At 37.5% G+C, this 13779-nt stretch overlaps 1 protein-coding gene across 6 annotated transcripts in view; it reads left to right on the plus strand.

Annotated features, from left to right (window-relative positions):
• FNDC3A (fibronectin type III domain containing 3A) overlaps positions 1-13779 on the plus strand; it is a 118716-nt gene that overhangs the window by 63543 nt on the left and 41394 nt on the right. For all 6 annotated transcript variants that reach the window (XM_080351683.1, XM_080351681.1, XM_080351684.1 and 3 more), the window contains 4 exons: positions 3579-3655; positions 6700-6937; positions 9417-9689; positions 11721-11779. In XM_080351683.1, coding sequence (XP_080207809.1) covers positions 3579-3655; positions 6700-6937; positions 9417-9689; positions 11721-11779 — 647 coding nt within the window. The remainder of the gene's footprint in view (positions 1-3578; positions 3656-6699; positions 6938-9416; positions 9690-11720; positions 11780-13779) is intronic.

Genomic DNA, 13779 nt, shown 5'->3' on the forward strand with positions numbered 1-13779 from the left:
TATGTGCAATATAGAAAATAAGGTGTTTGCTTGACGCAGATTCCTGGTTGTTGTTTGCTGGCACTTTATAATCAGTCTCACCTTGTGGTAAAACACACTGGCTGTGTCATGCACCAGTCTACACAATACCTAAAAGCATGAATATTCCTCTTGCAGTGTATTTCACTGAAGTAGAGCCAAAATCTTCATATTAGCTGTTCTTAAAAAAGAAAAAAAAATCTACTTTTGTATTGTATTAGCATTTTATCTTTAGAGACAGGAAAGTTGTTTGTTTTTAATTTTGCAGGTAGTAATATGCTTTCTGTCAAGAAATCAGTAATTTAACTGTAAAGCTCCTATGTTCATTAAAATATATAAAGTCTGCCAACTTTTTTTCTATGCTTTCCATTTTCTTGAATGTTCTTTTGCAGTCTAAATTCATTCCACAGCCATTTGCAAATCTCATCAGAAGTAAATTAGAGTTCATTCATTCTGGAACTTTAAAGTGCTGAAGATGGAATGCACGTTTTCCAACTATGAATTTTACTGTAACACTGCAATGTTATTTCAGGTTCATACATTGCCTTTATGTCTTTATTTTTGTGACCACTAGATTATGGGTATACTGAAAATGGTTTTGTGGATCAACCGTTATACTGGATTGGAGAAAACTACTTTTTTGGTTTTAGAGAAATTAAAGCACTAAATAGGTGAACTTTAAAAGTATTCTTAAACAATGTTCTTTAGACCTTTAAAGCAAAACAAAAAAAAAGGCCAAATGCAGAAATACCTACCAGTTCACAAAGAAACAGGCTGTTCATGTTAGAGTTCCTTCATCCCCCAAAAAGCTGAGTTTGCTATAAAAAGCTCCAGTAACTGTGGTCTTAACTCTCAATTTACCTCAAACTTACATAGCTTAAAATGGAAAACCTCCAACTAAGCAATACAAGATATAAGCTGTATAAAATTGACACTCTTAGGTAAGAACTTAAACCATTATTTGGCTGAATGGCAATTTATAATAAATATACTTCCGTTACTGTTGAATTTTTTTAATTTATTGTAAGCTAATGTTCTGAACACTTTCAGTATCTCTTTCACTGCTTTTCACTGCTTTTCATTTCTTTGTAGCCCTTCATACTCAGGAGAAACTTTCTCTGAAACATTTTTGAGTTTCAGCTGAGCAAAAAAGACACAAAGAAGGTTCAGGTCTCAATTTGTAGTTTGTTGTAGTCTTTATATTCTTTGCTGTTACACAGTAACTTCTGTATCTTCTTATGTATAATAAAGGTGGATTACATGCTACTTTTTTGAAGAATGCTTTTTGTTCCTTTTCTCCCCTCTTGGCATTCGGACATAGTTACCTTTATATTTCTGTCAAGGTCATGCTTAGAAGAGTGAGGTACGCGAGTCTTATGTATCATACTTTGCATTTACTTAGCACTTTCCATTTGCAGATCTTAAATGAGTTTTAAAAAAACATTAATGTGGAGCTATGGATGCCCTTTCAGAAATCTTACTGAAACTTCAGTAAGAGTTGGGTTTGTGCTCTTGGTACCTTCACTACACTGAACAAGCAGTTTGGAGAATGCAGCTTGAAGTGTCTGAATCCCAACCTTATGCACTTGCCACAGAACATGGTCAGATTATATTGTGTTTCAGTTTTTCTTTAATTATTAAACTTTAGTGATTGTTGCCTTGTGTATTTTAAACACAAGAATGTAAGGACACCTGTAGGCGGTCCCGCTTGAAGCCTCTGCCAATGTGTTTGCTCGCCTAGAGGCCAGTATCAAATATTAAAGGGGAGTGTGCAAGGACAGGGCAGGCACACCAGATAACTTTCTTGTTTCTAACCTCCTGCACCAAAAGAAGTACTTGTATTTTTTTTACAGCTCTTAATGCATTACTTCTCTTAATTTGGTTAACCTCTTCTGAACCTGACCTTTCATTTCCACAATGTTCTTAAAGCAAGGAGTTACACAATTTAGTTGCATATTTAGTTGCATATGCATAGTTGCAAATTCTTTTTATCTGTTTTAAAAATTTTACCTGGTGATTTAATTTAGTATCTCTGGCTTTTGCACGTGAGAAACCATGAACGATCTATCTTACCATTTTTAGGCAGTTTGTGGATGCTTTTTTATAGATCTTTTACTATTTCTCTGCTGCAAGTCTTTTTATGTTTTAACTATCTTCAGGTGGAAGAATCCTGGTCTTTTTAGTCTTTCCTGATAAACAGGTGGAAAGCCACTGTAAACTTCTTTTTTTTAGTCCTTTTCTAGTTCTGTGTGTTCTTTTTGAAAGATGGAGACAAGCATTGCACATAGATATTGAGGTACAGTGTGGATTTATAGCATAGTGTAATAATGTTTTCTGCTTGTTCACTGTTAGTACTGTTTTTTAATGTTCTCTTTCTTTCAGCAAATGCCACTGAACAGTGCTTGGCTGGCATTTCCTTAGAAATATATGTAGTAACTCCATAGTTGCTTGTTTTGCAGCTGACTTATGGCTTATCATTGTAAACAAATACTTCTGTTGTTTTTGTCCAGGTGCATTACTCTGTACTTATCAGCACTATTTTTTGTGCGTTTTCATCATCTGGTCATTGAGTACTGTGAGCTCCTTTGCAGCTCTCTGAGTGCATACCAAGGATTTGTCACCTTGCTGTTCATTTCCTTGTCCAGAGATTTTGTTAATGCATTGAATAGATACATCTCTGCATGCCTCGGGGATTCCTTTGGTCACTCCAGGCACTTTGAAAGCTAATCACTTCTCTTCTTTGTTCCCTGTTCTCAAGCTATTCTTGAGAAACCCTGTTTCCTTTTTAACCAAAGGCAGCGTTATCTCTTTTAGTGTCTTTGAGAAAGGTTGTGGAAAGCTTTTTGAAAATCCAAGCATGTAACAGCATCCCTGTGCTCTTTGAAGGTATCAGGTTTTCCAGGCAGGACTTAATCTACAAATGCCACCTTAACACATCCCCTTTGTGTCATATTTATCTAAGCATTTGCGAACTCCGTTGTTTCCATTTGCATGGTACAAGGGTCATCATGGTATCACAACCTTTCCCATTAGCAGAAGCATACTTACTGGTTTGTAACGCGTTGGTTTTCCCCTGTGACCTTAAGTTAGTGTCCTGTTTGCCACCTCTCTCTCCTCTGGTTCTGAGACCACTTCAGGTGATAAGTCTATAGTAACAGAGCAGCAATTTTCTAAGTAATTTACTTCGCATCTCTTAACTGAATGCTGTCTCATTTCAGCAATTTATTTCAAATACGGGGGAGGTCGTTTCTGTTTTAAAGTCTCATGTATTTTATTTTCATCTTGGGACACTTCTTTGGACTTTTGACATAAGCTATTTGTGAGTTTACTGGCAGAGAAAGATCTGCTGGTGATTTTTTTTAAATTTAGTTTCTGAAGTTTTGTTGACTGTTTCTTAGATTTCTAAGAGTGCCCTTTGCTATAATTTTATCTGTACGGTTCATTGCCTTTGTTCATCCATGTTATCGTGTGTATTTTTCACAGAGACTTTGCAGTTCAGTATGGTCTTTGAGCTTTCTCAGCTTATTAACTGATACTGAATATTTCTGTAACCTGTTTAGGTCCTGCTCAGGTTCCAATGATGTCCCCAAATGGTTCAGTGCCTACTATTTATGTGCCTCCTGGATATGCCCCACAGGTACGTCCCTTCACTTGATTCTTATTTTTTTTTCTTTTCATGCAAATTATGCGAGTAGAACCAAAGTAGCTAACTCAGTAAATTGATGTGTCAAGTTTCAGAGTTGCTGTGGTCAAGCAAGTAAATAAGGGGAGATGCCCCATAGTATCTCTGTGATAGTAGACTTCTCATGCTATATGTGTGCTTGTTTAGTTATATGTTAACTAGTTACGTGACAATAACAAGCACAGTTCCTTGTTGAGTTCAGGATCTTAATGTACTTGATGCCTTCTGAACATAAAGTACAACCGTGACCCAAGTAGTTAATTAGGTAGAACCTGTACTGAATTGTAGGTTAGTGGATATTTTCTTTTGACCACAATATAATTTCATATACATACATAGTTCATGTCTGGGAAGTTCCCTGCAGATAAGGTGTAAAACAGTTCAGTTAGAAAAAGTGTAGCAAACAACATGGAAAAAAATGTCAGCTGTCTATTTGGGATAAATTATTGTATAATACGTGTTTCCACAACTTATCTTAAAATAGGGCTCTGATTTTCTGTGCTGTGTGATTCCTAATTTAGATGCCTGAAAATTAAATGTGAGCTAGATAACATGGATATCCTTTAAAGTAGATTAAAAGGGTGATTCCTCTTGGCTATTTTTGACACTTCTATTATAATGAGATGTGTGGCCTTCTAGATGGTGTCTCTTTCTTCCCCTTAACTACAGAATGAGCCTAGGGCGTAGTAGATCAGACTTGGAAGTTAGAGCAGATGAGTATCACTCTCCATTATTTATTTCTCATGATGTTCTGTCGTTGTGACCAGCCTACATCTGACTCAGTGTGCACCCCATGGTGTACACAATAAAGAGGCCACAGCACATCAAATACAAACAAAAACCCCACAGTATCCAGCAGATGTTACACAGATTATCTAAACCGCATTAAAAAATTGTCCTTTAGCAAAAGAAAAGGCTGTTAGGTTAGGCAGTGGTTTTGCCTTTCATCTGTTCAAAGTTGACTGATAAGTTGATTCAAGCATCCTTCATAGTTTTCTGCCCAAACAGGCAGAAAAAAAATGAATTTGAAATAATCATGCAAGTCTATTTATCTTTAGGTCATAGTAAAAAGTCTTGATTCCTATTTAGAATTCATTTTTAAAGAGCTGAAAGAATTTTTGAGATAAGTGAAATTCTGAGTGTCACCATATTTATTGAGTAAGTTTGAATTGGTGAAGTACTTAATTTTTAAAGTGTCGTGTAACCTGTGACAGTTGGAATAATCTTTTGAAGTTACTTGATCCTTCCTTTGAGGACAGCTTGCCACAGACAGGCTGTAGGACTGGGCCGTGCTGGGACACACGGGTTTGCCTTCCCTTGGAGCTTGTTAGCGCTGGCAGGTGTTGTGCTAAGACAGCTCTGACTCGTGAACCAAAGGTGCCTCACATCTATAAACCAGCTCAGAGTACAGGTGAAATGAGCTCATGTCTGGTGTTTTCAGCTGAGTCGAAGTATCAAAGTCTAGGAAAACCTGTAGTTTATAAGACTTCTGAATTATTTACTGCTGACAAAACATACCAGATGTTGTGGTTTATGATGGAAGTTCCTGTTACAAGCCACAGAATTTGGTGCTAGTCTTGCAAACAGGAAAGTCTTAACACTGTAGAGCTAAGAGTTATCCCAGACTTAATGCAGTCCCAGCAAAGTAACTTACATGGTTTCTTCAGGCATAGTGTATTTTTAAATGTCAGCAACTGCAGATATGTTTTGAGAGAAACTGGAAACCAGCTAAATGTCTAAAGCGATCAGCCTGGAAGAACAACATCAGCATAACCATCTTTTGTCTGTCCATTTTCATTTAGTTCTATTATACCTCTACTTGCTTCAGTCCGTGTTTGGCAGCAATATAGTATACTGTCCTCTGTTGGAAGCTGGGGATAACTACAGTATAAAGCATTTTTATTTTTCCTATTTCACATAAATAAAAAACAATAAATTTACTTACTTCTCCCTCCTTTTCCTTTTGGAACTCTAGTTCTAAAACTCTGAAGGAAAGCACATCTCTACACATCCTTTCCAAGCTGTTTGTATTCACTGTCTGTAGTGACTTTTCCAGTGATGTTTGGTTGGCTTACTCAACCAAGCAGGCCTATGCCAGAACTATGTGTTTTGCTAGCACAATGAAGATAATGGATAACAAACCTATTTATTTTTTTAACTTAAGGCGATATACTTGACATGGTGCACTTCTTGCTTTTTAGAGGGTTTTTATCTGTAGTTGCCTGGTAGAGGCCTACCGTTGAGTTGATGTTGGATTTAGAGGCACAGTTATAGACTTGTCAGACTTTTCGTTTTACACTATTAAACTTAAGGTCCATACTGCTATGAATTTGGTATCTGAGTTACTTAGGCCACTAGAAGACCCAAGAGAACAAATAAATTGTAAAGTAAATAGCCTGTTTTTTATGGAAGCTGCTTCCTGCATAATCTGAATCCTCTCATAAAATCACGATATTTTTTATGTAAGCAAAAAGGACTTAAATAATTAAAGCTACATTTCAGTGTTTAGAAAATTTTACTGGACTGAATTTGTCACAGAGTGAAGACCAGACACTGTTGTGCCTTTTCTCTCACCATTTATGCAGAGTGAGGTCCATGCACCCACCAAATCACTTCTAGGGAGCAATCTACTTGTTATGCTGTAGAACAAATCCTAGGAGCAGTGTAGCATACAAGCAATGTGAATGAGGGTGGAAACAAGACCCTGGGGAGAAGCTAGGCTCATGCCATAAATATGCCTGGTTGTTTATAAGATGTTACAGTTAGGGTTTTTTTTTTAATGGTGTTTTTTCGCAATCACATTGCAAAATTGATGGTATTGCTGCAGATAATACACTTAGCATAGGTAGCCTTTTATTTGTGCTATTTTTTTTTGTTATGCTATTTTTCTTTTCTTACATTTAAGGGTTTTAGTGTTCCTAGTTTTGTGTAACTATCTTTAGAAACATACCTTTCAGACTGTCATTTTTCTTTTGGTGCGGGTCTCTCTCACCATACAGGTCATTGAGGATAACGGTGTTCGAAGGGTTGTGGTGGTTCCCCAGGCTCCAGAATTTCATCCTGGTGGTCATGCAGTGATACACAGGCCTCCGCACCCCCCACTGCCTGGCTTCCTTCCTCTTCCAGCCATGATCCCCCCTCCACCTCGTCATATATACTCGCCCGTGACAGGAGCTGGTGACATGGCAACGCAGTACATTCCACAGTATCACACCTCACAAGTATATGGGGATCTGGGTAAGTAGCTTATAGAACAGGGGTATAAACTCAGTTTCACTGGAGGCCACATCAGCCTTGCAGTTGCCATTGAAGGGCCAAATGTAATTTTAGGACAGTATAAATGCTCTGAGCAACTTGATTTAGTTGAAGATGTCCCTGCTCATTGCAGGGGGTTTGACTACATGACCTTTGAAGGTCCCTTCCAACCCAAACTATTCTATGATTTGCTCAGGAAAGCAATGCAGGGAGGATTTGTAGTGATTTGGCTGATGTCTTCCCATGAGATTCAGCATTTAAATCCATACCTGAGCACTGTTCTGAGATACATGTCTTTGATGCATGAAACATGAATTCTGAGTATTGATTATGAAAAAAAATTGCTATTTTTCACGAAAGTGTATGCATTTAGTGCAGTGTCCCTGTTGAAGGCTAACTTGAGTCATCAGATACCACCAGCCTAAACTTAATACTGTGCTTAAAGCTGTCTTGGGTCGTTCTATCAACATCTGCCTTAAATTCTGTTCAGTAGCAAAGTGTATGTATCTGTTAACTCAGGGGCTGGGTTCTTACATTAATATTTACCTTTGTGATAGACTTGCTTTTCTTAGATAAACTGCTATAAAGCAGGTGCCGACTTTGCAAGACATTGAGAGAGCTGTGCCACGTTGCTGTTTTTAGAGGAAGAAGCTAGAAGCTGTGGAGGGGGAGACTGAACACAAGTTTGTCACGTTGCTGTAGATGCATAGATTCTCAGTGTTCTGTGACACTACTAAAATAATCTAAAAATGTCCTCCGTATAGTCACTGTCCTTAGTCATGATGAACAAAGCCGTCAGATAAGAATATACCAATGTCTTGATCTTTCTGGAATTCTTAGTGTATTCTTAAGTTGAACTTTATTTCTTCCTTGCACTACTTTGATAAAGTACATTATTAGATGCTCTTCGGCTGCTTATTTATAGTTTTATTAATATCTTGACTTCCTGTAGATGGCAGTTGTTTGCTTTTAGTTTGCTAAATTAAGAGATTGGAGTGTGATAATTAAATGCATGAAAGATAAAGGATACTTCTTCATTGAATACTTAATTGAATAATATTTTTTAGATTTCTGCTGCTAGGTTATATCTCCTTAAATATGAATTCAGTAATCATTTGCTAAACTGCTAATAAAAAAATAAAAATTGATAAAGTGGGATTCTTTGGTTTTGCTTTGTTTTAAATATATATTTTAGATGCCCTTGGATTTAGGGAATTAGAGGGCTAGGGATGCTTTAGTTTGTTATGTTTTTGCTACAGATTTCATGTTTAATTTTGGACCACTGACTTTGGCTATGGCTTTCAGAAGTCAGAGCCCATGGTTAGGCTCCTATATGAGGAATCTGGATTTAAAGGAAGGAAAAAAAACATAGAAGCTCTTAAAGCATGCTGATTCTCTAACAAGAGCACCTAAATATCTAATGATAGTAGAAATCAAATTTCTAAATAGTCACAGCTAATCTAGTAGTTCTCTGTCAAATTTTGAGGGAATTAAGCTAACCTAAAAAAAAGAAACTGGAAAGTTCTTGAGTTTTTTTTATTTTATATTTCCTTCTTGCAAGGAAGTTTTTATTTGGTCTTGTTTTCTAAACTTCCTCACACATAAGGAACGACACATAATGAATTTCATTCTTCAGACTGAGGGATCCAACTTACCTTAAAATGGGTATATTCCATTGCTGGCTTTGAAGGATATATATTTTTTGAAAGCTTTCATCATTTATTATGGATAGGGTTACACTGAGGAAAGAATTGGTGTCACGTGGTACACAGTTTTTAAGTCTTGAGTTAGTAAGCTGGTTCTAAGCATAAAGGCAAATGGATAAAAATGTTAGAATTGGACAGAAGAGTTCATCAGTCTGGTACTGAATCTTTGCCAAAGCCACGTTCTGGCTTTGGAGATGGGACTTTGCTGATACTGCGGCAACGCTTGGGGTTCCTGTGCACAGGTGTAGTGTACTTACAAGACCCAGCCATGCTGTCTTCAGTCTTTTAGTGTCTTTCAGTTGTCCAGTGCTTCTGGGGCGGGGGACTTCCCTGTTGATTTCTGCTAAAGCACTTTTAAAGTAATAGAGCTCTAGTTGCATTCCAAAACTTTAAACTTGTGTATTTTCTATTCAGCATTAGAGCAAACCTCCTCCTGTGTAATGAAGTAACACATTTTTTCTGTGTTGACTTTATTCTGTGCCTTACGGCTCAAGGAAGATTATAGAAACATTTTAAGGATAATTTTTAAGTGGGAAAAAAAGGTGTGGGAAAGAAAGATTACACTTCCTTCTCTAACATGTTTTTAATGTCCTATTGGTGTATATTAGTTTATCTGCTGGAAACTTCAGTTTTCCAATAGGAGCAGAGACCTAATTTTACACCCAAGTGTGCACTTGAAGCACATAGCTTTTTTAGTAGTATTTTAATTGCATTCTGTTCTTAGTGGGTTTTTTTTTTCCCCTTCTTTCATTTAGATACTCTGCCTGCTCATGGAAGATCCAACTTTAGAGACGAAAGATCTAGTAAAACATATGAAAGGTTACAAAAAAAACTGAAAGATCGACACGGAACTCAGAAGGATAAGTTAAACAGTCCTCCATCGTCTCCTCAGAAATGTCCTTCTCCTACAAGTGAACATAATGGACTTACAAAAGGACAGGATGCAGCTGGAATAAGCACAGGTTCTACCAAAACCAAGTCTTTGGGTAAAGGAAAAAGCAATTCTCAGACAGACACAGAAGTAGAAGGTAAGGGTTAACAAAAATAACATATATGTGTTAATGCAGGTCTAGTGTCTGGCTGAGTATTTGTAGATGGAGCAACACACTTTGAACTTGAGTGGTAGCCCGTAACTGTCATGACTTACATAGAATGGAGTTAACAGCAATCGATTTACTCCTCATATTGGGACAATAGACCTAAGAGAACGAAACTACTGACTGCAAGTCTCCATGTAGATTTGAGCAGATCTTATTAGTCATACTTAATAACACTGTTTAAAGAAAATCTGTGCTTTATCCAGAGTTACTTGGTGCTTACATTTTGAGGAATCACTGAATATTGATGGCCTGCTTGATATTGCAGAAAACATGGAAAGAAACAGGTATCTGATACAGGAAACCTACATTCAGCTGGTTGAAGAGGAATATTTTGTAAAAGAGATACTTTTGTTATATGAAATTCACATAATGCCTGTCCCTACCAAGTCATTGTTGGAGGCCCTTGTAGCAAAAGACTGGTCCTCACTCTGGTCCATTTGAGTTCTTGTTCTGTAAGACACTGCCATAGGGAGTGTCTGTATTATTAATAACTTCATTTCACCATAAATAGACTGAATTCACTCAGTCTTGGTCATACAGTCATCAAGTCTGATGATGTCACTGTGCAACTTTCAGGCCACTGTTATAGCACTTCAGCTTCAGAACTCGACGTCAGAGACTTGTGGTCAGCCAAGTACTATTTTCTCAGAACAGGGAGTTGTAACTACTGATGCTGAGGGAAATAAACCATGATTTTCTTAACTCATTGAAATTTGCTTTGAGGTGTTGATTTTTCACCCGTGTGTATTAGGCTGCTGTAGACCAGAGGAATGTGAAGGAAGCAAGTCAGACTAAGACAAGGAAATCTCAACCTAAAAAAGCTGTTTAAAAACCTGTGTAGATGATATCCTGTGAAAGCTTGGTGCCAAGGAACACCTTTGAGATACAACTAGAATTCCGAAGTTAGGAACTGTTGCTTCAGACTTGAATGAATACTTGTCACTGTAGTTCCAGAGTGACATTTGTCTTGGCTTCACATTACTTTTTGTTACATGGCATTTATCTGTGAGCTAACTTTACCAAGGCACAGGTGATAAAATGTATTGCTGTTTACATGTGTTATGAAAATTATATTAATTGTTCCTTAGAAGTAATGTATATGAAAAATTGAAGAGTCCACTTTTCAAAATTATTTATTTCAGGGGACATTTTAGATAAATATGTACAGTAATTTAGATTTGTGATAACAAACAGAAGTCAGAAATGCATTAAATTAGTCATTAAATGTAGAAATATGAAGTTCTAAATAGATTTGACATGGGGTTTTTTAAATAATTTTATCAGGCTTTGTTTTTCTTTCTTTTTTCTTTATAGTTTAAGGCAAGTTAAATGAATTTAAAGTGCCTGACCACACCTTCAAAACTGAGTAGCTTGTTCACTTACACTGCTGAGATAATAAAATTTTAATATTGTGTGAGAAAAAGCACATAAAACTCTTTCCATAAACTTAATGATTCCTCGATAAAGCTCAGCTATACCTTTCTTCAACTGAACCAAAGCACCTTAGAGTCTTTCCCTGAGATGTAACCAAAGGCTAAGCCAACGTTTGCCCTTGCAATTGAGGGAGGCCAACAGTGTTCCCAGCAATCCTCCACATGATGTGTAATAACATATTTAAAGTACTGTAACTTGACTGCGTCTGCACCCGAAATCTACAGAAAATATCTCAGCTTAAGTTCTTCAGAGCAGTAGTTTGTTTAAAGTTATGCATTAATAAAAGATAACTGGGCTTTCTGTATGCTATTGAAACATAGAACAGATTTAGACATAGTTTTATATTAACAACTTGTTTGGGAGCTTTTTTGGTTTTATGTTGCTCTAGATGCATGCAAGTTGTCAAGGTGTTCTATTTTATATGTACTTTATGCACAGTTGTTGAATTTGAAGAGCTACTTCACTGTAAAGTCACTGAACAATATTCATAGGTACTTTTTATTTGTTTGGATTTTGTTTTTTAAGAAAAGGATGAAGAAACAAAAGCACTTGAAGCACTTCTTTCTAATATAGCCAAGCCAGTGGTAAGTAAATAAGACTTTCCATAAAATCAGAAGTTATCTGTTGCTAGTTTATATAGTTACACCTCCTTCTCTCTCTCAAAGTTTAAATGAGCTTTAACTTCCTGCACTAAAGAAAACTCATTTAGTTTCCAGTCACTGAAACATAAATGACCAGAGTAATTTTCAGTATATTAACATTTATGAAGCTAGAATTGTGTCTTGATACTTTTTTTTAATGGAATTCTTCTTCTTGGCCACTGTGAAATCTCAGCATTAAAATAATTATAAAAAATATAAATAGAAAGAGCTTGTAATGTTGCCAGTAACATAATGATGATGCTTAACATAAGATGATGGCTAACATCATCTCTTACTGTAAAATCTGTTCTCAATTCCCTGTAACATTGTTTAGTTTTAACAGTTCAGGAAACAATTTTACACACCAGGTATCTGTAGGCATAAGAGAATCCTCCTGAGGTTTTGCAAACCCCACCAAAAATGAGGTGTTATTTGAAAAGTAAAGAAAAACTCTGGCAGATTTCTCCAAGAATCTCTGACACTTCCAGGGAAGAGAGACAAAATTCACCAAGGAAAGTGACAGTCAGCAAAGGGCTTCTGACTGACTTGCTTGAAAAATCTACCAATTTCTTTTCAGTTTGTAGAATTGTAATTAGTAACCTCTGTGTAGAGAATCTGTAAAACACTGTTGCCAAAGGTAACAGTTTGTTTCATTTTAGATCAGACTTGTGTTCTTTTATCATCTGGACCTTCCCTGGTCCTAACCCTTCTTTGAGGATTTGCACAGCTTTTCCAAAAATCTGCACCTCAGTCCACCAGCTTGTTTGAGTAAAAACAGTCTGTGTTCCCTATTACAAGCTACAAAAAGTCCATGCAACTGAAGCTCGAGGAGGAGCTTGCCATGGGTTTGTCTGGTCAGTTGCTTCCCCCATAATCAGGCACCCTCCTTTCCATCCTTTGTCCTCAGCTTACCACACCACACATGCTCTTCACATAACTAATAAAGAAGATAAAAGTTTTATGGAAGGAAGGACATACAGAGAAAAGAAGATGAAGAACGAAAGAGGCTCAGGTGATCAGTGGACTTACAGCATTTTCGTTTGTCAGCTACATAACTTCTACCTTTCATCACCCAGACAACATGGCCCCAGTTTTAGCTCCTCAGCCCAGTGAGGAGAGGCTGAGAGCTGGGACTGTTTAGCCTGGAAAAAAGAAGACTCGGGGGGAGCTTATCAGTGCGTATAGATATCTGCAGGCCGAGTGCAAAGAGAATGGAGTAAGACCCTTTTCGGTGTGCTCAGCATCAGAACCAGAGACAACAGGCACAAGCTGAAACACAGGAGGTTCCCTGTAAACATCAGGGGACACTTTTTTACTGTGAGGATTACTGAACACCAGCCCAGGTTGCCCAGCGAGTTTGTGGAGAATCCCTTTTTGGAGATATTGAAAAGCTGTCTGGATGTGGTTCTGGACAGCTGGCTTTAGGTGACCCCACTTGAGCAAGGAGGTTGGACCTCCAGAGGTCCCTTTCAGCCTCAACCATCCTGTGATTCTACGGTGCTCCAAGGGCCGAGGAGGGATTGTACTTGTAATTACAGAGGAACTCCTGAATACTTGGTGTCCTGCTGTGTCCAAGCATCAAAATAGGTTAACATGTCTTCAGTGCCCATGTGTCTTTTGTGGCTAGGTGGCATGGAGCCAGATCTGTCTGAATCACATGCTGTAAGAAAGGGTTGAGAGGGCTGAGATGAAGAAATGGAGAGGAGTTAGCTGATCCTTGCTGCTGCTGTGGTATAGATAGTAGCTGGTACAGTCAAGTTCAGTAGATCTTAACAAGATGACCTTGGCAATTGGAACCAATGGAGGGCCAATAGAAAGAATTTTTGGAGAAGAAACTGAGACTGAAAAGAAAGCTTAGGGAGATTAAGGTGTGAGAGAGAAAGGAAAGGAGAGAAGAAACAGCTCTGACAGGGAGCCCAGGTCTGAAGGGCAACCAAGACTTG

Source organism: Nesoenas mayeri (assembly GCF_963082525.1).
Source record: "Nesoenas mayeri genome assembly, chromosome: 1".
NCBI lineage: Eukaryota > Metazoa > Chordata > Aves > Columbiformes > Columbidae > Nesoenas > Nesoenas mayeri.